The sequence below is a fragment of the Ovis canadensis genome, chromosome 10 (genome assembly GCF_042477335.2).
Source record: "Ovis canadensis isolate MfBH-ARS-UI-01 breed Bighorn chromosome 10, ARS-UI_OviCan_v2, whole genome shotgun sequence".
NCBI classification, from domain to species: domain Eukaryota; kingdom Metazoa; phylum Chordata; class Mammalia; order Artiodactyla; family Bovidae; genus Ovis; species Ovis canadensis.
This window is the reverse complement of record NC_091254.1, coordinates 89,639,920-89,663,601: the sequence shown is the minus strand read 5'-3', so window position 1 is coordinate 89,663,601 and position 23,682 is coordinate 89,639,920. Positions and strand designations below refer to the sequence as shown.

The window sequence follows — 23,682 nt, the reverse complement described above, 5'->3', positions numbered from 1 at the left end:
CTTGCCTGGAGACTCCCATGGGCAGGGGAGCCTCGTGGGCTAAGAGCCAGACATAGGGTCGCTAAGAGTCGGGCGAGACTGAAGCGACTTAGCACGCACGCACACGCCTCTTCTTAGCGTCACACAAGTGGCCCTGGCGTGCATGGAAACCCAGGCCCTCGCTGCACTCCTCAGCTCGGGCAGCATACAGACCTCGTTCCACTTTGCTGCCTCTGACGTTGTGTGCGTGGGATTCCCATAAATACAAAGCTAAACTGGATTTTCTCCTGTTAGTCTCATGCCAATTTAATTCTTAGACCAGCCGGAAGAACCTAGAAGGATAGAGGTAAGTTTTCTTCCTCCCCGATAGTTTACTAAACGAAAACTGGGTGAGTGTACGGCTTACAGCCTTTTTTGTTAGATGTACACATGACATGAATGAAGTAGGTTATGTTCCAAAAGTTTCCTGTAAGAACAATGAAAGGTTAAGGAAACACTCCTTTTGAGGTCAACCTCTGCCATGGGAAAACTTTAGGAAGAAGGTATGCGTTCATCCCCTGCCCCAACACACACCCCAACGCACACACATACACATACCAACACACGTTGATTCTGGGTGACTGAGATAGGTGCCATGCATGGCCTGGGGAAGGACAGCACCTTTTATTAAAATGTATTTTTAATTGGAAGATAATTGCTTTACAATGTTGTGATGGTTTCTGCCATACACCAACATGGATCGGCCTTAAGTATATACATGCCCCCTTCCTCTTGAACACCCCCGCCCCCCATCACATCTCACGCCTCTAGGCTGTCACAGAGCACGGGGCTGAGCTCCTGTGCTTTGCAGCAACTTCCCATTAGCTCTCTGTTCGCACAGGGTAGTGTATGTATTTCAGTGCTGCTCTCTCTGTCCGTCCCTCCCTCTCCTTCCCCTGCTGTGTCCACAAGCCTGTTGCCTGTGTCTGAGTCTCTATTCCTGCCCTGCAAATAGGTTCATTGGTACCATTTTTCTAGATTCCATATATATGTGTTAACATAGGATATTTGTTTTTCTCTTTCTGATTCCACTCTATATAACAGGCTCTAGGTTCGTCCACCTCATGAGAACTGACTCAAATGAGTTCCTTTTTATGGCTGAGTAATATTCCTTTCTGTATATGCACCACAACTTCTTTATCCATTCATCTGTTGATGGACATCTAGGTTGCTTCCATGAAGGACAGCGGCTTCATCCTGCTGGCAGAGTGTTGGTCTAGGAGACGGCCTCACACAGCGATGACGATGTCATTAATTTTGTTGCTTCTGCGCTTTCTTGTCTACGGGCTCATCAGTGATGTCAGATCACACAGTGGGACTGTAGGTAGGGACGGATCAGGGTTGAGTAGACCCCAGGGATCTCCCCAGGAGTTGCTTTTCTGACTAAATCTCTCCTGGGGGCATTTTCTTGTGAAATCTTTGCAAGCTGTCTTCCTTGCCTGACCCACCCTTTTGGCATTTCCCCTGCATTCTTGGTTAACACTCAGCCACAGGTGCCTCATTCCCACAGCCTGAAGCAAGGAGGGTTTTTCTCATGGATGACCGAGTGCACCCAGCCCAGCACCTGGAGCTTGAAATGTGCGTAAATAACAAGTGATTGAAAGAGAGAAAGGAGAAATAATTCAATTAAATTGAGGTTTCCTTCTGAAGAAAGGCACGGGGAAGAGAAAATATGGTGGGTTCCAGTTAGCTTCGGGTTGGCCTGCATTCTCGGTCTGTGTTTTGTGAAGTGAGAGGCACCCTGCCCTCTTCTTCCTGAAGAGCATTTGCCCGAGAGGCCGCAGGCTGAGCTGGGCTTTGACACCAGCTGTAGCTCCCTGTGTGACCGCAGACGGCTCAATCCACCTCTCCCACCCTCGCTCACTCATCTGCAGAATGGGCGGCCTGGGCGGGAGACATCGTTGAGTTCCTCTGTCTGTGACTCTGTGATGTCAGGTGCGGGGGATGAGGACAGAAGGCATGGATCCTCATATCCCCATCCAGCACCATGGGGTTCTCAGTCACCTGTGGGTACCACCTCTTCCCACTCAGACTTGTTGTGAAGTTGCTCAGTCATGTCTGACTCTTTGCAACCCCACGGACTGCAGCACGCTAGGCTTCCTCATTCTTCACTATCTTCCTGAGTTCACTCGAACTCATGTCCACTGAGTCAGTGATGCCATCCAACCATCTCATCCTCTGTTGTCCCCTTTTCCTCCCGCCCTCAACCTTTCCCAGCATCAGGGTGTTTTCCAATGAGTCAGTTCTTTGCATCAGGTGGCCAAAGTATTGGAGCTTCAGCTTCAGCATCAGTCCTTCCAATGAATATTCAGGATTGGTTTCCTTTAGAATTGGGTGGTTGGATCTCCTTGCAGTCCAAGGGACTCTCAAGAGTCTTCTCCAGCACCACAGTTCATTCAAAAGCATCAGTTCTTTGGCGTTCAGCCTTCTTTATAGCCCAACTGTCACATCCATACATGACTACTGGAAAAACCATAGCTTTGACAAGATGGACCTTTGTTAGTAAAGTGATGTCTCTGCTTTTTAATACACTATCTAGGTTAGTCATAGTTTTTCTTCCAAGGAGCAAGTGTCTTTTAATTTCGTGGCTGCAGTCACCACTCAGACTGCAGCCTCCTGTAGGCACGGGGATGTCATGGACCATGCTGCCTCTGCACCCCTGTGGCTAGCACAGGGTGCCAAGCAGAGGCTCAATGAATCCTTGTAGGAAGAAGGCTTTGGGTGAGGTGGGAAGATGAGCCAATAGGAGCTGTGACAGATGGGTATGGAATAGTAGCACCTCCCACGGGTCCTGTCCTTAGTAATCAGTTACCAAGCACCTTTCACCCCAAGTGGACACATGGGGAGACGGCAGGGAGCATACAGGGTGCCTGCTTTACTCTTGTCTGTAATGTTTTACACAGATGCTGTGCATAATATGGGAGTTCAGAATGCACCTCTCCCAAATATGTCACTTTTGAGTGAGGATTATTTTGAGCTAAAGGCAACTGAGACCCTGGGGGATCACAAGAAACTACCTTACTACCCAGAAGAGTTGAAATTGGGGCTTTTTCCCAGGAAAGAGTTAGTACCAGCGATAAATGTCACCAAAGTGGCCCCCTCATCTGTGTGTCAGGGCAAACATCTGCCCAGCGTCTGCTCTTCTTATCATCCTGGGAGGGACACTCCCATTCCTGGAAAGCCCCAAGCCCCGACCTCAACTCTCAGCTCAGGACGGCACATAGACCTCATTTTCCCTCTTGGTCTCTGACGCTCTTGTGTATGTGGGATTCCTGTCCGTAAGGATTAAAAAGTTTATTTTCTCCTATTAATGTGTCTCATGTAAATTTAAATCTCAGGGCAGCCGGGTGAACCCAGAGCGTAGAGGAAAGATTCCTTCTGCATCCTCAGCGTTCATCTCTGGGAAACCTCCCTGGTTAGTCCAAACTGGGGACCAGCACCTCCTCACCTGGCCCCTTAGCACAGGGGTCCCCAACCTCCCAGCTGTCGATCAGTTGTTGTTGAGTCGCTCAGTCGTGTTGGACTCTTTGTGATCCCAGGGACTGCAGCGCGCCAGGCTTCCCTGTCCTTCACTACCTCCCGGAGCTTGCTCAAACTCAAGTCCATTGCATCAGTGATGCCATCCAACCGTCTCATCCTCTGTCACTCCCATCAGATCAGCCTTGGCATTAGATTCCAAATAAAGTTCACAGCAAATGTAACGCACTTGAATCATTCCGAAACCATCCCTCCCACCCCAGTCTGCGGGCAAATTGTCTTCCATGAAACTGGTCCCTGGTCCTGAACAGGCTGGTGACCACTGCCTTAGTAACCTGAACTCATTCTCTTCATTAAGTCTCCGAGGTCACCTGCCTGCTCCTCTGTCCACTCACCAGAAGGAGGGCTTCTCTCGCTGTCATAACCCTAGCTGCTTCTGGAAGTTCAGTGTAGTGCAGACAGTCGCCGCACATGAGGGAATAAATAGGTTATTTAAGCGTCTAGAAGTGGATCAACAATTAAATGGATTTTGCAAAGGAGCAAGAAACGAATACATCTGTAACCACTCCCCATCCTTTTCCTCCTCCATCATTAAAGAAATAAAAGGATAAAAGGCGTTGGCTTTCCAGACCCCGGCCCCCTCCCCCGGGGGTGGCTGTACCCGGAACTGAGCTGCGTGGCATCTCTCCGCTTATGCTTGGGGCTGAAGTTGTTCATGGAACACAGACGAGCTAACCACAGAGATGAGATAGGGGTGCACCCCTGCTTTCCTTGGGCGGGCACAGATCAGATCAGAAATCAGTGCCCTGTGAGCCTGGGCAACACCCAGGGTGGTTGCCACGCTCAGACACCACCAGCTACAGCTGCAGGGCCTCTACCCACCGCAGGAACAGCAGCATCAAGTCCTCTGTGTCCCTCAGATCTGGGTGACATCTTGGCCACCTCCTTAATCACCAGCCCCAGCTGCAACCACCTCATAATCAAACTTATCAGAAGCAGCCTTAGATCTTTGTCTAAGGCTGTGTGGCCTTAAACAAATCGCTTAACTTCTCTGAGCCTCATTTTCCTCATCTGTATAATGGGGATAACAATGCCTCTTCATGGACGATGTGAGTATGTCCTCAATGATGGATGCCATTACTGTTACTATCACTGCTATTGATTTTCTGGGCCAGGTGGGAGAGGACAAATAGATTACAAGGAAGGCAGTTGTCAAGTGATCTTGAGAAAGAGTCAGGACAGTCAAGGGATCAGGGAATTGCACCATAGTTTTAAACCCCAGGCTTTGGGGAGCATCGAGTGTTTGGGGCTGTGAGGAGGTGGGTGTAGGGGTTAACAGGGTTTGCACTGTAAGGGAAGCCCCCAAAAGGAACCAGAAGCTGAAGGTTCTTGTCCTGTCTTGATGGAGAAAGCTGGGACACTTTGGGGGATGGGGGGCGGGAAATCCTGTGTCTCAACTTCTCCACTTGGAAGACAAAAACATCAGACAGGATCAAGGGTTCTTCTCTTTTCCTGTTGGACCTGTCAGGTGAAAGTAAGGACCCTACTCAGTTGGTTGCTCCGTCGTGTCTGACTCTTGTGACCCTGTGGACTGTAGCCCCCAGTCTCCTCCGTCCATAGTGTTTTCCAGGCAAGAACACTGGAGTGGGTTGCCATTTCCTGCTCCAGGGAATCTTCCGGGTTGACCCAGGGATCAAATCCGGGTCTCCTGCATTGCAAGCAGATTCTTTACTGTCTGAGCCACTAGAGAAGCCCTCCTCCGGGTGATGGTTAAACATGTAAAATATGTAAGATGAAAAAAACAACTTCTGTTAGAATGCAGTTATCCAAATGTTAAAAACCAGACTTCTAATATGATACTCCTTCATCTGATTCCTTATTAACAGCAACTGAAATTTCAAAGCCAAGATGAGCAAATGTAGTTCAAGGTCCCCGAATTGCCTTTGATGGGCTGTGACAAGAGGCATGATTTCTGTTTAGACTCTGCAAATAAGGGGTATCATATGACATTTCTCTTTCTCTGTCTGGAGTGCCATGATTTCTATCAGTGACAGAGTCAGACGTGCACCTCATCCCACCGAGACTGGCCGCCTGCCACTGTCACCACAAAGCCAGGTTGCTATTAGAGCCTCATGAAAATGATTCAGCAATTTTTTTCCGCCCAAGTTCCCAGGCCCCCTGATTCCTGGCCCTCCAGGGACTAACTGACGTTCCCACACCTTCCCCTGTAGCAGCCTCTGTAGATAAAAGAGTCGCTGCCATTCCTGCCCCCAAGGAACCCATCAGCTGGTTGAATGGAAACACCTCTGCCCAAGAAACACCCAGAGATCAGCCCCAGACAGCGTGACACCAAGGGTGCCCTGTAGGTGACAAGCCCAGAACGGTGGCCAGTGGGGGTGATAAGGACGATGGCCGGTGGTAAGGATAGTGTCCAGTGGGAGCTGCTACTAATTCTTGAACAAGATCCTGAATGGCCAGGAGAGACGATAACTTCCAAAGGGATCAGCTAGATTCCAGGCCGGGCAGGGACTGACCGACGATGTGTTTGTCTGAACCCAGTGAGAAGCCTCCGTGGACTTTCCGGTCACAGGTCCACACGAAGAGGGGCCAGAATATGCCACCCACGTGCGTTTCTTTGGCATAAGGATTATTTTGAGCTGAAGGCAGTTAACAAAAATAGCAGAAAGAGAAGAAAAAAATATCTCTGCCTTCTTCCTGTCTGGCTTAAAAGCAGAAAATAAATTTCCATTTGTAAAGGCATGTCGCCCTCCTTACCGGGAAGACCTCAACTCTTAAATCTTCTGAGAGGACGCTAGCCTCTTCATCCAGAGCCAACAGAGAGGAATGTGCTTGGCATACCCTACTGAACACCCTCCCCTTCCATTTGTTTCTCCGCCTATTACCCTCTGCCACCTTTTCTCTGTCGTGTTAGTTTCCACCATGTATGGCGCTCTTTGTTAAAATGCTACGTACTCATTCTTATCCACGTTAGTTTCTTCTTATCTGTGAAGGCTCGCATGCCGCCTTAAAGTAAAAATTTTAACATCAAATAAAACGTGTGCACCTTTTCTCTTTTTAATCCATCTCTCATCAGTTTAATTAGCACAACCTCAGGCAAACCAGGTGGCAAAGTGGTAAAGCATCCTATGCAGGAGATGCCAGAGACTTGGGTTCGATCCCTGGGTCAGGAGGATCCCCTGGAGAAAGACATGGCAACCCACTACAGCATTCTTGCCTGGAGAATCCCATGGACAGAGGAGCCTGGCGGGGTGCAGTTCATGGGGTCACAAAGAGCCGACTGAGCGACTAAGCGTACACACGTGCACACACAGCCACTAAACACCAGAGGCCAAAGGAAAAGTGTTTTCTTTCCCGGCACACACAGGAACCTGTTCCTGGCTCCAGGCTGGCACTAAACGCCTGTTGAGTGAATCATGCGTGAACAGGGTGAGGTGGGCGCATTCTACGGTTTCTTGCCCCTTTTTAGGCCTTCTGGGGTCTCCTCTGAGCGGGAGAATCCTAAATGTCTGGAAGGCATGGAGGCAAGTTCCCTAGGGTTTGCAATCCGAGCGCAAACTTTGCAATCTAAGTCAGGCACCTCTGAACTAAGAAATTGCGTCAGTTCTTCCTTCCGGGCTGTTGGAGGGAAGTTGATGGTGGAAGTTGCAGGTGAGACGGGACTGCTTCACAAACTTCCCCCCACCCCACCTGAGGCTCTGGGAGACGTCTTTCGGGGCCTGTGGGGCCCCATGGCCCTTGCCAGTGGGAGGCCAGTTGCGGGGGAGTGTTGACCCACATTCTAGACTGGAGGAGCCCAAGGCAGGTGGGATGTTAGGCCAGAGACACACAGTTCGGGGATGGGGGGTGGAAAAGGGTAGGGAGGTGGGTGGGGAGCCTCGGGTGGACTGGTGAGCTGGCTGGTGAGAGAAGCGACTTCCCTCCGTGTTCAGAGAGCGCCCAGAAAGAAGCCCACGCTCATGTCCCCAGGACGAGCAGCTTAGCAGTGAGGCCCAGTCCGCATCCCAGCGTAGGTCTGATGCCTCATTTACTTGCCAGTGGTGTGGTGGGGGGACGCCTTCTCTAGCAGAGGAAGGGAGCACCCTGGCTCCATCCGCTGTCCACCTCCTGCCAAGCACAGCCCTCAGGAGCGTGGCCGGCCAGGGCTGCAAACGGGCTTTCAGGCTCCATCAAAGCGCCTTAAAGCCTAGATCATACTCCCAGGAAATTCCGAGCCAGGCATAGCTCCCCTCACTTGCTCACCCCCAGCCTGAGCTCATCAGGGTCCCCTTAAAGCCCTTCTTGCTGAACTTCACTCCCAAGTTGTCCTGGGTGGAGAATGCTGGCTGTTTTTTGAAGTTCCTGACCCTGGTGGCTTGAGAGTCACACCTGTGGCCTACACGCCTGCCTGCGGGGGCCACAGAAATGGAAGAGCGGGGTGACCGGTTCCTGGAGCAACGCTCCCCACCTTCGTCCTTCTCTGGAGGTGGGAGGCCTTGTGGCTGAGAGAGCTCTGAGCTCCGCCTGTGGCAGGGAGATCACCTTGCCTGATACCCCGGGTGGTTTTTTTCTTCTTTCTTTCTTTTTTTTCCCTGCAGGGGTGGGTAAAGGAAAGAAGAGTTTAGTGAACTGATTCAATCCTTACAGAGGGGAGACTGCTCTGGGCACATTTGATGCCCCAAGACCCTTGGGGAGGCGGCTGACCCAGACTCTACCCGGCTCCCTGGCATCACCCTGGGTGAGCGAGGTAAGCCCACCAGAGGTGGGTGTTTCCAGGCACCAAGGGAAGGGCGTGGCTCACTGGGACTTGGGGAGAAAGGCTCAGATCACTCTGCCTTTTAAACCATACCCCGCGTCTATCTGCTTCTCTTGGCCACAGGTGGAGCATCCTTACTGATCCTGGACACCCGGGGGGACCCCTGCCGCTCCCGATCAGGCAGCAGACAGGTCAGGCCAGACAGATCCAAGATCAGGGTCAATCTCATGTCCCTGAGCAAAACTGGCTGATAGAACTGGGTTAGACCTGGGGTGTAGACCCTCAGAACCCTCTGCAGGCCCTTTTGAGTATCTGTCCCTACGTGGCTGCATCAACTGACCACCTGGCCCTGTGTGATCACCACTGGGTGAGTCTCCAAGGTACATGGTCTTCTGAGTGGGAGATGCATCCGTAACTTCGTATTAAGATGGAAAAGGATGTAGGAGAGAGGACATGTCCCTTCTTCCCTTCCCTTTGGCCTCATCCCTAAATTGACAAGAGATGGATTAACAGGAGGAAAATGAACAGAAGCTGAATAACGTGTACATGTGGGAGAGACCCAGGAAAACGAAGTCGCCGGAGTGGGTGAAACCATCACTTTTAGATACGTTCTCCAGCGAAAGACAACAGAAGATCTTGTGTGTCGGGGGTGGTGGGGAGCCAGACGTGAGAGCAAAGCCCGAGAAGGGCAGGAGACAAGGGCAAGTTCGCTCTGCAGGTGACCTCTCGCCTTCTGCATTGATCGGAGTTTCCAGACATTGAGTCATTAACCTCTCTTCTCGGTAGGGCAAGGGAGATACCCTGACAAACAGAAATGTCTTCTTAAAGAATGTTTTACTTACTTATTTATGGCTATGCTGGGTCTTCGCTGTGGTTGCGGGCTTTTAGTGGGGGTTACTCTCTAGCTGCGGCGCGGGGCACAGGCTCTAGGGCTCAGTAGTTTGGGCTCCCGGGCTCTAGGTCACAGGCTCGGTAGGTGTGGCACAGGGGCTTAGTTGCCCCGAGGCATGTGCAATCCTCCCAGGCTAGGGCTCGAACCCATGTCCCCTGCACTGGCAGGTGGACTCTTCACCCCTGGACCACCAGGGAAGTCCTGAATGTCTTTCATTTAAGGGTAACTTCCACTTGGCTTTCAGCACTTCTTCTGTGTCTGTGGTTTCTTAAAAATAAGCAGGTTAAAAGGATCCTTCGGCCAGAGAGGTGTGTTTTGGGGGCAATTTCGGCTCCCCTGTGAGACCAAGGGCGGGTCGTTTTCTATGAGCAGCTGGGATGGGGCGGGGCGATGGGCTGCTCTGCGTGTGCGTAGGGGAGAACCTGGGTCGGGGCGGGGATGCTGGTGCAGAAAGAGGCGGAGGAGCACACCTTGGGCAGGTGTGGGCCGGAGCCCAAGGCAATGGGCAGTTGGTTGGTGCCCCTGGGGGGCAGGAAGGGACATTTCCGCCGAGGTCTGCAGTTAGGAGGGGGGTGGACTAGAGCAGAGGGAGGAAAGTCAGTGGGTCCGAGGCATTAGGGCCCCCTTCTTGGGCGGGGAGGAGCCCCTTGTGTGGGTCAGATCTCCCTGAACTCACAGCTGTGACAGTACCCAGCCCCCCAACCGTGGGAGGTGGGTGTGGCATCTCTGCGGGTGCACCTCCCGGCAGGTTTCAGGGAGGAGGTGGTGCTTGGCGGGGCCCGGGGTTGTGCCATGTGCCCGGCGCCCTGGGCTGCGGGCTGGTGTGTGGGGAAGAGGCCCAGGAAAGTCAGGAAGTGGGCTGTTTGCCCAGGGTGGGGTCTTTTTAAGTGCCGGTTCATCCCTGAGCCCAGTGAGGCCTGAACAGACGGGGCAAGGGTCACACAAGCTTCCCATGGCCCCCCCGGGTGCAGCTCTGGGGCTGAGTGCTAGTGATTCCAGCAGCAGAGTCGACCTGGGGCTGGGACCCTCCTGAGTTAAACTGACCCCTTGAGATGCCCTCCTCGCCACACAGAGCCTCTCCGCCCAGCCCCCACCTCTGTGCCGCCTGAGGGTCAGACTGTTCGGGAAAGGAAGGAACGAGGAGGAACAGCCTTCCCTCTGGATTTGGAGCTGGTGGGACCCCTTGGAGCGTGTACCCACCTACCTACTTATCTCTGTCTAGCTGTCTGTTTGCAGGTCTATCTATTCACCATCTGCATATCTCCGTCTTCTATCTACTGTCTATTATCTACCTACCTATGTAACTGGGTATCTATCTATCCAGGCATCATCAGTGTTTCATCTCATCCATCCATCCATCATCCTGAGGTTCACAGGACTTTTCAGAGCTCCTCTCTCTCCTGTTCTGATGGACTTACTTTCCATTTGAATGGAAGCATCTTCTCCATCTCCAGAGACTAGACAGAGCCCTCTATGCCTAGGTTGCAATGAGGCACAGTCTAGAGCAGGCTTCCTAATTTGTTGTTCAGTCACTCAGTCGTGTCTGACTCTTTGTGACCCCATGGACTGCAGCCCGCCAGGCTCCTCTGTCCCTGGGATTCTCCAGGCAAGAATACTGGAGAAGGTTGCCATGCCTCCTCCAGGAGCTCTGGCCTGCCCAGAGATCAGACCCAGGTCTCCTGCATTTGACAAGTGGCTTCTTTACCTCTGAGCACCAGGGAAGCCCCAGGCTCCCTACTAGCCAGCCCCAAGTGAGTAAAAGGAGGAGATAGCTGTGTCGTGACTCAAATAAGATCTGGGGCTCATGGAGCTGGTGCCCTTCAGCCAGCCCATGACCGAGTTCAGCATCTCCGCCTGGGTCTCTGGTTCTGTGAGCTACTTTTATTGTGGCCCTTGGGCAAAACGCACACCCTCTGCAGACCTGACTGCTCACCTGTGCACCACGTGGACAGTCACCCCGGCTCACCGGCTGCACGGAGAGCGCTGCTCCCCTTGTCTCAGTGCAGAAATTAAACATTAAAAGATGATCAGAACGCAGAGGACAGAAATGGAGGTGTGAAGAGCAAAGGCAGGTGGGGGAAATGGATTGGGAAAAAAGAGGAAAACAAACATTTTTGGACGGACATCCCAACAGAAAAAGGGACAAAATATACAGGTACCTCATAAAGAAAATATATAAATGGCCAATAAACCAGAGAGAAGGTGCTTGCTGTCAATAGTTATTAGGCAAATGCCAGCTGAAACCATAAGAAGATACCCCTGCATACCCACCAGAATGGCTCCCTTGGAAAAGCCTGACCCTGCCTGGTGCTGGTGGGGTTGAGGTACCATGGGAATCTCAAACACGGCTAGACTATGAAGAGCGGCTCTTTGTAACCTGTTTGCCAGGACCCACTGCAACCAACTGTGCAAACCTGTGACTCATCAGCCCCACTCCTAGCTCAGTAACAGTGCCGTGCTTAGTCGCTCAGTCGTGTCTGACTCTGCGACCCCACGGACTGCAGCACACAAGGCCTCCCTGTCCATCACCAACTCTTAGAGTTTACTCAAGTTCCGGTGATGCCATCCAAGGATCTCATCCTCTGTCATCCCCTTCTCCTGCCTTCAATCTTTCCCAGCAGCAGGGTCTTTTCCAATGAGTCATTTCTTTGCATCAGGTGGCCAAAATATTGGCACTTCAGCTTCAGCATCAGTCCTTTCAATGAATATTCAGGGTCAATTTCCTTTAGGATGGACTGGTTGAATCTCCTTGCTGTCCAAGGGACTCTCAAGAGTCTTCTCCAACACCACAATTCAAAAGCATCAATTCTTCAGCGCTTAGCTTTGTTTATAGTCCAACTCTCACATCCATACATGACTCCTGGAAAAACCATAGCTTTGACTAGATTGACCTTTGTCAGCAAAGTAGTGTCTCTGCTTTTTAATATGCTGTCTAGGTTGGTCATAACTTTCCTTCCAAGGAGTAAGCGTCTTTTAATTTCTTGGCTGCAATCACCATTTGCAGTGATTTTGGAGCCCAGAAAACTAAAGTCAGCCACTGTTTCCCCATCTATTTCCCATGAAGTGATGGGACTGGATGCCATGATCTTCGTTTTCTGAATGTTGAGCTTTAAGCCAACTTTTTCACTCTCCTCTTTCATTTTCATCAAGAGGCTCTTCAGTTCCTCTTCGCTTTCTGCCAGGTGGTGTCATCTGCATATCTGAGGTTATTGATATTTCTCCTGGCCATCTTGATTCCAGCTTGTGCTTCATCCAGCCCAGCATTCCACATGATGTACTCTGCAAAGAAGTTAAATAAGTAGGGTGACAATATACAGCCTTAATGTACTCCTTTCCCAATTTGGAACCTGTCTGTTGTTCCATGTCCTGTTCTAACTGTTGCTTCTTGACCTGCATATAGATTTCTCAGGAGGCAGGTCAGGTGGTTTGGTAGTCCATAGTATACATAGTACATGATCTCATTAAAGTTCAGAAGCAGGCATGCTGAGTTGTGACTTTTTAAAAAATTATATTATTGGAGGACAATTGCCTTACAATGTTGTGTTAGTTTCTGCTGCACAACAAAGTGAGTCAGCTGTGTGTATATGTATGTCCCCTCCCTCCTGAGCTGCCCTCCTTGGTCCTGCATCCTACCCTTCCAGGTCTGAGTTATGATTTTATGTTTTTAAAGATTTATGATTTTATTTGTTATGATTTTATGTTTTTTTTTTAATGTGGACCATTTTAAAGGTCTTTGTTGAATCGGCTATAATATTGCTTCTGTTTTCTTATATTTTGGTTTTTTGGCCCCAGTTCAGTTCAGTTCAGTCGCTCAGTTGTGTCCAACTCTTTGTGACCCCATGAACTGCAGCACGCCAGAGCCTCCCTGTCCATCACCAACTCCCGGAGTTTATTCAAACTCATGTCCCTTGAGTCGGTGATGCCATCCAACCATCTCATCCCCTGTGGTCCCCTTCTCTTGCCTTCAATCTTTCCCAGCATCAGGATCTTTTCCAGTGAATCAGTTCTTCGTGTCAGATGGCCAAAGTATTGAAATTTCACCTTCAACATCAGTCCTTCCAATGAATATTCAGGACTGATTTCCTTTAGGATGGACTGGTTGTATCTCATTGCAGTCCAAGGGACTCTCAAGAGTCTTCTCCAACATCGCAGTTCAAAAGCATCAATTCTTCGGCATTCAGCTTTCTTTATAGTCCAACTCTCAGATCCATACGTGACTACTGGAAAAACCATAGCTTTGACCAGATGGACCTTTGTTGACAAAGTATTGGCCCCAAGTCATGCAGAATCCTAGCTCACCAAGGGGGGAATCGAACCTGCACTGCATCAGAAGGCGACGTGTTAACCACTGGACCACCGGGGAAGTCCCTGAGTTGTAATTTTAGAAGTTAGGGTATTGATTAACCTTGAGTGGAGGCAGAGGTTGGGGTGGGCAAAGGCGAGCTTCTGGGGGTGCTGGTGAAGTGCTTTCCTAAACCGAGTGCGGATCACACAGATGTGTTCACTTTGCGAAATTTTTAATTAAAAAAAAAGAGAGATACTGTTCACGGGCATGTGGTTTCAGCAACTTATGAAGTGTAACTGTATTAAGGGTGAGGGCTTCCCTAGTGGCTCAATGGTAAAGACTCTACCTGCAGTGCAGGAGACACGGGTTTGGTCCCTGAGGTGGGAGGGTCCCCTGGAGGAGGAAATAGCAACCCCACTGCAGTATTCTTGCCTAGAAAATCCCATGACAGAGGAGCCTGGCAGGCTACAGCCCATGGGGTCACAAGAGTCGGCCACGACTGAGTGGAATATCAACAGCAACATATTAGAGGTGCAACCCTGAGCTACAATACTACATTTAATTTTCTTGTCTTCCCAAGGACCTCTATGACATGGCTTCAAGCACGGCTGACCCAAGCAACCTCGTCCACCACACCAACTCCTGCCTTCCCCACCACCCGCCCCGGGTGGCCAGTGTGATGCTGTCTCTGTTTTACACGGCCCTCTTGATCTTTGCTGTCCTGGGAAATGTCCTGGCCCTTCGCCTGGCCTATCAAAAGGACAAGAAGATCAACTCGACAGATGTCTTCCTGGTCCACCTGGCAGTGTCCGACCTCCTGTTCGCCCTGACCCTGCCCGGAAAGATCACCTACTTCTTGCTGGACTTCAACTGGCCTTTCGGGGAGGGGTTCTGCAGGCTGACGGCCTTCATCTTCTTCGTGAACACCTACTCGGGCATCTATCTGATGACATGTGTGAGCGTGGACCGCTACTTGGCCGTGGTCCGCGCCCACCAGTGTCCCCGGCTGCGTGAGCCCGGGTGGGCCCAGCTCATCTGTGTGGCTGTGTGGGTCCTGGCGATGCTGCAGACAGCGCCCCTGCTCGGGTTCACCATGACCATGCGCCTGGCTGGCAGGCTGACCTGCATGGAGTACGACAGCGTCCAGCAGGTGTTCACGCTGCCCGTCATGGTCCTGGTGACCTCCGCTCTGAGCTTCTGCGGGCCGGTGGCCGTCATCCTCTTCTGCTACGTGAAGATCACTGTCAAGCTGTGCAGGATGGCCCGGGACAACCCCCTGACAAGCCGGAGGGGCCACCACCGCAGGGCCTGCCTGCTCACGCTGGTGGTGCTGGTGGCTGTGGTCCTGTGCTTCATCCCCTACCACCTCCACGTCATCCAGTTCATGGTGACAAAGATGCTCCGCCAGCCCACCTGCCCCGAGCAGAGGGTTTTCAAACTGTGCCTGCAGCTCACCGTCTGCCTCATGAACTTGAACTGTAGCATCGACCCCGTCGCTTACTTCTTCGCGTCCTCGCGTTACAGGAAATGGCTCCGCCACTTTCTGAAACTCAGAGCATCACCATCTTCTCCTTCCTCCCCGCAGGGAAAAGCTTCCTCAGAAACACAAAGTATCAACCAGACAGGAGGCTCCTTGCCCTTGGAGGAGAATGAAGTCTAAGAGGTGATGGGCTCTCATACTGCACCTGGGGGTCAGAGGGGAGGACCCCAAGCTTGTACAATTTGGGGATTGGGTTCTTTAAGAAAAAGAATACAAAACCATAGATGCAGTTAGGTACAAGGTCGTGGAAGGTGAGTGAGGAGCTCTGAAGCGAGCATTCATTAGCTTTGCTGTAAACCTACTTCTGGGGCTTCCCTGGTGGCTCAGCTGGTAAAGAATCTGCCTGCACTGCTGGAGACCTGCATTCAATTCCTGGGTTGTGAAGATCCTTCGGAGAAGGGAAAGGCTACCCACTCCAGTATCGTTGCCCGAAGAATTCCATGGACAGAGGAGCCTGGTGGACTACAGTCCATGGGATTGCAAAGAGTTGGACTCAACTGAAGAGACTTAGCACACAGCGAGCACCTCTCATGTATTCTAATAAACACCGCTTGGTCCTTGGCCTCCGAAGGGTGTGCAGTTTCTTCTGGGAAAAGAGTATTTTCACATCAAATGCAGTCATGACCAGAAGTATCATTGGCTGAGTACTAAAGTCACAGTTTGGACGAGGTTTCTGATTTAGGGAGGCATATTGTCGTGAAGAGCAAAAAATTATCCCTCCCCCGCAAACCAAAATCTCTAAAAGCTTAGAGTTAGCATTTGCAAAAATGCCAAGGTTTTCCTGACAAAGTAAGAAAACGAGAGTAAGACACCCTTCAAGTTATTGGCCTGGCAGCCTCTGGGATGGATGAATGGGGGTGAGGGACTGGGTAGGAAAAGTCTGATCTGGCGCAGAGGGTGCACATTCCCGTATCATGTGAGTGAGCAGGGACAGTCTGGGGGAAGGAAGAAAGACAAGAACGTGGGCGTGAGTGTTCATTTTTCAGTTGTGCGTGTCAGAAAGTGCGTATGCACGCCGAGTGTTGTTTGCATTCGGTCCAAACAAACCTTTCATGGCACTTTCTTGAGTTTAAACACAACACAGATCATTTCCACTTAGGTGATTTTGAATTTTTTGTGAAATAAAACACGTATTTGCCTACCAAAGTGTGGGGGGCACTGGGGTCAGCGTGAGATTTGTCTCAGCCACGTGGGTCCAGCCCAACCTGCTCACGACCTCTGCGCTCCCTCCACCTCACGGGCACCCCCCAGCCCTCCCCCCATGGACTCCCTAACCCTCCCCCATGGGGAGGCAATAATGAAGCACCATCAATCCAGTGACTTAAACCAACAAAAATATATGTTCTTGAGGCTAAAAGTTCAAAGTCAAGGGGTTGGTAGGGCTGGTCCCTTCTCGAGCTGCAAGGGGGACTGATCTAGGCCTCTCCTGGCTTCTGGCGCTTTGCTGGCAGTTATTGGTGCTCCTTGGCTTGTGAAACATCACCCCCATCTCTGTCTCCATCTTCACCTGGTTTTCTCCCCGTGTGTCTCCATCTTCACATGGCATTTTCTTCTTTTCCTAAGGACACCAGTCATCTTGGATTTGTTGTTGTTGAGCCGCTAAGTTGTGTCTGACTCTTTGTGACCCCATGGACTGTAACACAGCAGGCTTCCCTCTTCTTCACTTTCTCCTGGAGTTTGCTCAAACTCATGTCCATTGAATCAGTGATGCCATCCAACCATCTCATCCTCTGTCATCCCCTTTTGTCTTCAATCTTTCCCAGTATCAGGGTCTTTTCCAATGAAACCAGCTCTTCACATCAAGTGGCCAAAGTATTGGAGCTTCAACATCAGCTTTTCCAATGAATATTCAAGGTTGATTTCCTTTAGGATGGACTGGTTTGAGCTCTGTGCAGTCCAAGGGACTCTCAAAAGTCTTCTCCACCCTAGTGATCTCATCTGAACTTGATTACATCTATTTCCAATTAAGGTCATATTCATAGGTATGGGGGTGGGGGTTAGGACTTGATCTTATTTGGGGATCCAGCTTTTAACACCCACGCATATCTGAGCACTCTTTCCACTCTTCTCTGGAAGAGTCTCAGCCCATCCCTGACCCCTCCTGTAAGCCCCTGTGATACCACATCAGAGTCCCATGAGCAAAGTGAGACTTGGAGGAAGGAGTAGAGGGGTCTGCTTAAATACTAGTTGGTCCAAAAAAAAGGTCAACTGCCACGGTTTGTTTTGCAGCCCCAATCAAAATAACTGCATGTCAGAATGGAAGCATCAGAGTGACCCCCTCAGAAGGTCCCCTCACTCTGCATGAGGAAGCTTAGTCCAGAGGAAGGTGTAGGGCCAGTGGGTGGGGGTGGGCCCTGTGGGTGGGGGCTCTAGAATGAGGTCCCTGGGTCCCATTCTGGTGCATGAACTACCCGTGGAGGTGTCTGGAATGGAGGGTCTCCTGATGACTTCTAAGAATTTTAATCACTTGACAGCTTTAAGGAGGAAGAATGGAGAGTTCCAGAAATGGAGTTGATAGATGCCCAAATGTTCCTCTGGCTGTCAGCTTTCCCCAGAAAGCATATTTGCACTCAGAATCCCTGCTTTTTTGGCACTACCACCCACCGCAAGCTAACCACGGTCCAGCTTTCACTGCAGTTTTCTCTCTCCTCGCCACGCCACGGTGCACGGGGCCAACACGGAGGTGAAGTCCCTCTGGCGTGTGTGGGCTTATGGGCGGCCAGGCTCAGACGGGCCGGGTTCCCTGTGGAGACCCCAACCCTGAAGGTCGGGTCACACCTCAGGCCGTGGGAATCCCTCATGACGGGGACACTGGAACTGGTGACACGCTGTCACTCGTTCACTCCAGCTCGGTGAGGACGGGGGCCACCGAGGCAGCTGGATAAGAAATCGGGGGCAGAGGCCCCCTAAACTTTCTTGCTGCCGCCCTTTGAGAGACCTCTTTGGCAATGGTCCCAATCTTTATGGACTTCTTGCTGTTCTTTCTTTGTTTTAGTATTTTAGATTTTTTTCTCCCCCTTTGTTTCCCTCTACTTATTTATTTGGGTGTGTTGGGTCTTGGTCATGCGGGATCTTTAGCTGCAGCGCATGGGCTGTCTGGTTGTATCGTGAGAGCTTAGTTGTTCCGTGGCCGGTGGGATCTTAGTTCCCCAACCAGGGATTGAACCTGAGTCCCCTGCATTGCAAGGATTCTTAGCCACTGGACCACCAGGCGAGTCCTACTTACTCACTATTGATGCCACAATAGACATTCTCTTAGCGGGCCTCACTCAGCCATCTCAGGAGCTTCTGTGGGTCTGAGGGTCATGGGCCGCACGCTGCCTGCTTGTGGCCAGTGGCTTCTACCCAACTCCTGGTCTTCTGTGCCCACAAGTGGGGCTCTGGGCTCCCCAAGACATAGCTGTGTTTTTTCCCAAAGCTTCTCATATCAGTTGTTATCAAAATTATATCATTATTACATAAACCAATAAACTATAAAGGTAAAAAGAACGAGCTGTTGTTTTAAGAACTAAGTTAAATGCTTTGGGAAGTTTGGTGAAGGTGAATTGCTTACAAAACAAAGAACGCTGTCACGACAGGCGAGAGTGTAACATTTACAGGTCATTCGGAAAATTGGAGAAAACCAAGATGACACACGATCCGATTGCTTTGCTGAGTTCTGGGGCTAACTTCAATTAAAAAAAATAATCCAAACTGGAACTCATAAGCGATGCAATGTGGGTGTGGATTGTGAAAGACACACATTTCTAATCAGTACAACTACAATTTTTAAAAAGGCCTTAGTGACATTAACACCACTGACATGTTTTAACTTAAAATATTTAATATATGGGCTCCTGTTTGTGTGTGTATATATATGTGTATATATATATATATATATATATATAGATATAGATATATTATACGCATATGTATGTGTGCTAAGGTGCTTCAGTCGTGTCTGACTCTGACCCAATGGACTATAGCCCACCAGGCTCCTCTGTCCATGAAATCCTCCAGGCAAGAATCCTGGAGTGGGTTGCCATGCCCTCCCTCCTCCAGGAGATCTTCCCAATGACCCAGGGATTGAACCTCTTACATCTCCTGCGATGGCAGGCGGATTCTTTACCACTAGCACCACCCAGTAAGCCTGATGAGTCACTGTAAGTTCAAAGTATAAGCTGAAATGCATTAATACACATAACCTACCAAACATCACAGTTTAGCCCAGCCTACCTTAAATGTGCTCAGAACACTTACACTAGCTTACATCTGGGCAGGATCATCTAACACAAAGCCTATTTTTTAAAGAAGCGTTGAGCATCTCATGTAATTTATTGAATTCTGAGCTGGCAGCACAAAACAGAATGGCCGTCTGGGTGCAGAATGGTTGTTGACCTGTGACCTCATGGCCAATGGGGGCCTGCACCTGCTACTCCCAGCGTTACCAAGGAGGGCCGGACTGAAGAGAACTTCAGCAGCCAGGAAAAGATCAAGCTCCGAAATCCTAAGTACAGTTTCCACTGAATGGGTATCTCTTTCACACCATCATAAAGTCAACAAATTATAAGCCAAACCATTGTTAAATCAGGCCCCATCTGTGTGTGTGTTCTGCAGTTTATCCAACTTTTTTTTTTTCCATTTTATTATTCATTTAATGGAGAAGGAAATGGTAACCCACTCCAGATTCTTGCTTGGAAAATTCCATGGACAGAGGAGCCTGGTGGGCTACAGTCCACAGGGTCACAAAGAGTCAGACATGACTGAGCATGCACACATTTATTTAATATTTAAGCTCTCGCACTAGATTTTTACAAGCTGGTGAACATTGACAAAATTAGTTCTTCCACAGAACTATAACCAAATGTTCCTGGACAGTATACATATATGGTTGAGCTAATGTCAATACACATCACCATTTTATAAATTACATAAAGAAACAAATTCTCAAGTATCCAAATATTAAGTTACACAGCTCAAAGGCTTCAGTTCAGTTCAGTTCATTTCAGTCACTCAGTCGTGTCCAACTCTTTGCAACCCCATGGACTGCAGCATGCCAGGCCTCCCTGTCCATCACCAACTCCTGGAGCTTGCTCAAACTCTTGGTGATGCCATTCAACCATCTCATCCTCTGTCGTCCCCTTCTCTTCCTGCCTTCAATCTCTCCCAGCAGCAGGGTCTTTTCCAATGAGTCAGTTCTTCACATGAGGTGGCCAACATGTTGGAGTTTCAGCTTCAGCATCAGTCCTTCCAATGAATATTCAGGACTAATTTCCCTTAGTATGGACTGGTTGGATCTCCTTGCAATCCAAGGGACTCTCAAGAGTCTTCTCCAATACCACAGTTCAAAAGTATGAATTCTTCGGTGCTCAGCTTTCAATAGTCCAACTCTCACATCCATACATGACTACTGGAAAAACCATAGCTTTGACTAGATGGACCTTTGTCAGCAAAGTAATGTCTATGCTTTTCAATATGCTGTCTAAGTTGGTCATAGATTTTCTTCCAAGGAGTAAGCATCTTTTAATTTCATGGCTGCAGTCACCATCTGCAGTGATTTTGGAGCCCAAGAAAAAAAAGTCTCTCACTGTTTCCATTGTTTCCCCATCTATTTGCCAAAAAGTGATGGGACTGGATGCCATGATCTTGGTTTTCTGAATGTTGAGTTTTAAGCCAGCTTTTTCACTCTCCTCTTTCACTTTCATCAAGAGGCTTTTTAGTTCATCTTCACTTTCTGCCATAAGGGTGGTGTCACCTGTATATCTGAGGTTATTGATATTTCTCCTGGCAGTCTTGATTCCAGCTTGTGTTTCATCCAGCCCAGCGTTTCTCATGATGTACTCTGCATATAAGTTAAATAAGCAGGGTGACAATATACAGCCTTGACATACTCCTTTCCTGATTTGGAACCAGTCTGTTGTTCCATGTCCTGTTCTAACTGTTGCTTCTTGATCTTCATACAGATTTCTCAGGAGATTTGATTCTTGACCTGCATATCAGATCTCTCATATGCCTGTCAAAATGCTAAATGTCTGCTTGATTCTTTAGCAGAAATATACTTTTTATTTTTGTAAGAGAGGTTGGGAATCATACTTCAAACAAAAATGAGTTATAATTTACCCAACTTTTTAATGTTAATTGACTAACCACCGTTTCTCAGTCTAGGACAAGAAGGCTTCTGGCAGGTGGCATTTGTACTAAAAATTGTGATGCAATATTGTGATTCATTTGTTGTTGTTCAATCGCTAAGTTGTGTCTGACTCTTTGCAACCCCATGGACTGCAGCACACCAGGTTTCCTTGTCTTTCACTATCCCCTGGAGTTTGTTTAAACCCATATCCATTGAGTCAGTGATTCCATCCAACCATCTCATCCTGTCATCCCCTTCTCCTCCTGCCTTCAATCTTTCCCAGCATCAGGGTCTTTTCCAGTGAGTGGGCTCTTTGTATCAGGTGGCCAAACTTTGGAGCTTCAGCATCAGACCTTCCAATGAATATTCAGGACTGATTTCCTTTAGGATTGACTGGTTTTATCTCCTTGCAGTCCAAGGGGTTCTCAAGAGTCTTCTCCAGCACCATGGTTCAAAAGCTTTCATAAGATATATTTGGTCACTCAGATGACCAGAATTCTTTCTCATATATATTTGGTCTTCGTCTACAGTTCCTGGCTCCCAGCTCCTAAACCTTGTAATTCTCTAAGTGCAGAGAATCATGTAGGTGTATTTTATTATGTGAACAAGGTGATTTTTTGGAAGCACCTAAGGATGGGGGCTGATCGCTGGGAGAACCAATCAGCTGATAGAAGAGCTTTCTGTCCCGCCCCTCCGTCCTCCAGGGAGGGAAGCAGGGCTGGAGGTCAAGCATGCTTCCCCCTTTAAACCGGTCCTTAAGTCACCAGCAGGTGTTGAGGTTATATTTATCTCTGTGCAGGTTTGAACTGGACAGAACCCAGCCTGCTGAGGGGTTTGAAGAGACCTCTGACCCTGGTGGCTTGATGCACAGGAAAGGCTGGGGTCAAGTACAGGCTACTGAAATAAGGGTTTTACGAAACCTGCATAGAAGTACTAGGCTGAGCAATGTTTAGACACAGTGCAGTACTTCTGAGGAAACTCGGTACCTAGAGTTACACTAAAAACTCCACTCACACAACTCTCAGGATAGCAAACTGGCTGTGAGTCCCTGTGAAGAAAGGAAATGGTAATCTTGTAGGGCAGAAAAGTCAGCCACCTGGGCTGGGCTCCCCCGCTGCCCTCTCGGGGGGCCCAGCACGTCTCTGCAGGGGCAGGGGGACCAGAAGTGACCAATGAGCAGGGAGCTGGGACCCCTTTCCCACCATGACACAGGCTGCCATCCCCCGCCCCTGGGTTCCCCATGTCCTTCTGACAATCCTCTTCACCTTCAGCCTGGAAGAGAGGGAGAACATTGCAGAGGTTACCTGACAGCCACCATCTTCATCAAACTCAAGGGCTCACTTCAGAGGCCGGGTTTACAAAGGCTCTGGGCACCAGCCCCACAGGAACCCAGGGCTCCTGGTTAAGGACGCCCAGAAATGTCAAGTCCAGTCTGCTGTTTAGGGTCTACCTGGCCACCCGGAAAAATGGAGACTTGTCCTTAATAACAATTTAATCTCAGGGGAGACACTGTATTGCCAGCAATGCTCCTGGAAGTCTGGGGGTCAACATCCTGACCTCAAATGTTGGGCCTGTTAGGAGAGCAGCTGTGGTTTCTCAGGAGCCCGGGATGGGGGAGCTGGGTGGCCTTGGACACAGTCAGTGGTTTGGGAAGAGAATTCTGGCCCCACAGGAGGAATCCCAGTCCCACACAGAAAGAGAGGGTTTCCCTGCCCCTTCTTCATACAGAGAGCAAGGCAGTCAGCACACAGGGAGGAGCCGTGGGCCCTGTGATGTGGTTGGAACTGGGGAGACTGGGGCAGGAGGCAGGCAGTCAGGACGGTCCCCAGGGGAAAGGCTGGAGGTGGAACACGTGAGATTTTCCTTCTCTGCTTCCACTGTTGCTGCAGGTTGCGTGGGGGCTGGAATTTCCCAGCTGGACACCAGGTCTGGAGCAGCCAGAGCAGGAGACACTGTGGGGCAAGGTGACACGATTCCAAGAAAAAAAAAAACCATTTTGAATCCCAAACTCAGTCTAGGCTTAGGAGTCAGGACTTCGAAGGCAGGTTTTCCTTTATTTGGGAAGGGGAGGGGGTGGTTCACTATAGACAACTTTCTTCCTTCTCTTACAGTCTGGAATCTGCTCACTTGAAATTTAGGCCCAATCTGTTGCCTTTTGCACAAAATTCAGAGCCAACGTGATATTTTCTAGACCCTGGCAATCCACTCCATTATTCTTGCCTGGACAGAGGAGTCTGGAGAGCTATGGTACATGGGGTCACAAAGAGTTGGACAAGACTTAGCAAGTAAACAACAAAAGAAACCAAGCCAAATGGCTCCCTGATGCACCCCTCTGCCATGCATCCCCATGTGTGACTGCAAGAGGGGTCCTTGAGGGGTACCATCAGCCTGAGACTTTGAGGTGTCTTGACAAGAGGCGTGGGTGTCTTCAGGAACTCACACTCTGGCATCAGGTGCTGTCAGCAACAAATTGCTAGAAGCAAAACATCAGGGGTGGGAAACGCAGTCACACACAGAAACTCATCTGGGAGTCAAGTCAGACGTGGAAGGGTGTGTGTGGGGACGGGAATATCCGAGAGGGTTGGTGACGGATGAAGGGGGACAACGG

General features: G+C 49.8%; 1 protein-coding gene across 4 annotated transcripts; it reads left to right on the top strand.

Moving 5' to 3' along the window:
• The first annotated feature begins 8,067 nt into the window (after positions 1-8,067).
• On the top strand, positions 8,068-15,535 carry LOC138446690 (G-protein coupled receptor 183-like). 4 transcript variants are annotated; one of them, XM_069601944.1, is made up of 3 exons: positions 8,084-8,239; positions 8,372-8,615; positions 14,006-15,535. In XM_069601944.1, exon 3 carries the CDS (start codon positions 14,018-14,020, stop codon positions 15,083-15,085), a length of 1,068 nt encoding a protein of 355 aa, XP_069458045.1. In that variant the 5' UTR covers positions 8,084-8,239; positions 8,372-8,615; positions 14,006-14,017; the 3' UTR covers positions 15,086-15,535. The 4 variants fall into 4 exon arrangements, with proteins under 4 accessions (XP_069458046.1, XP_069458045.1, XP_069458048.1 ...); XM_069601947.1 differs by having other exon boundaries at positions 8,087-8,239; positions 8,372-8,439; XM_069601945.1 differs by lacking the exon at positions 8,372-8,615 and having other exon boundaries at positions 8,068-8,239.
• The last annotated feature ends 8,147 nt before the right edge of the window (positions 15,536-23,682 follow it).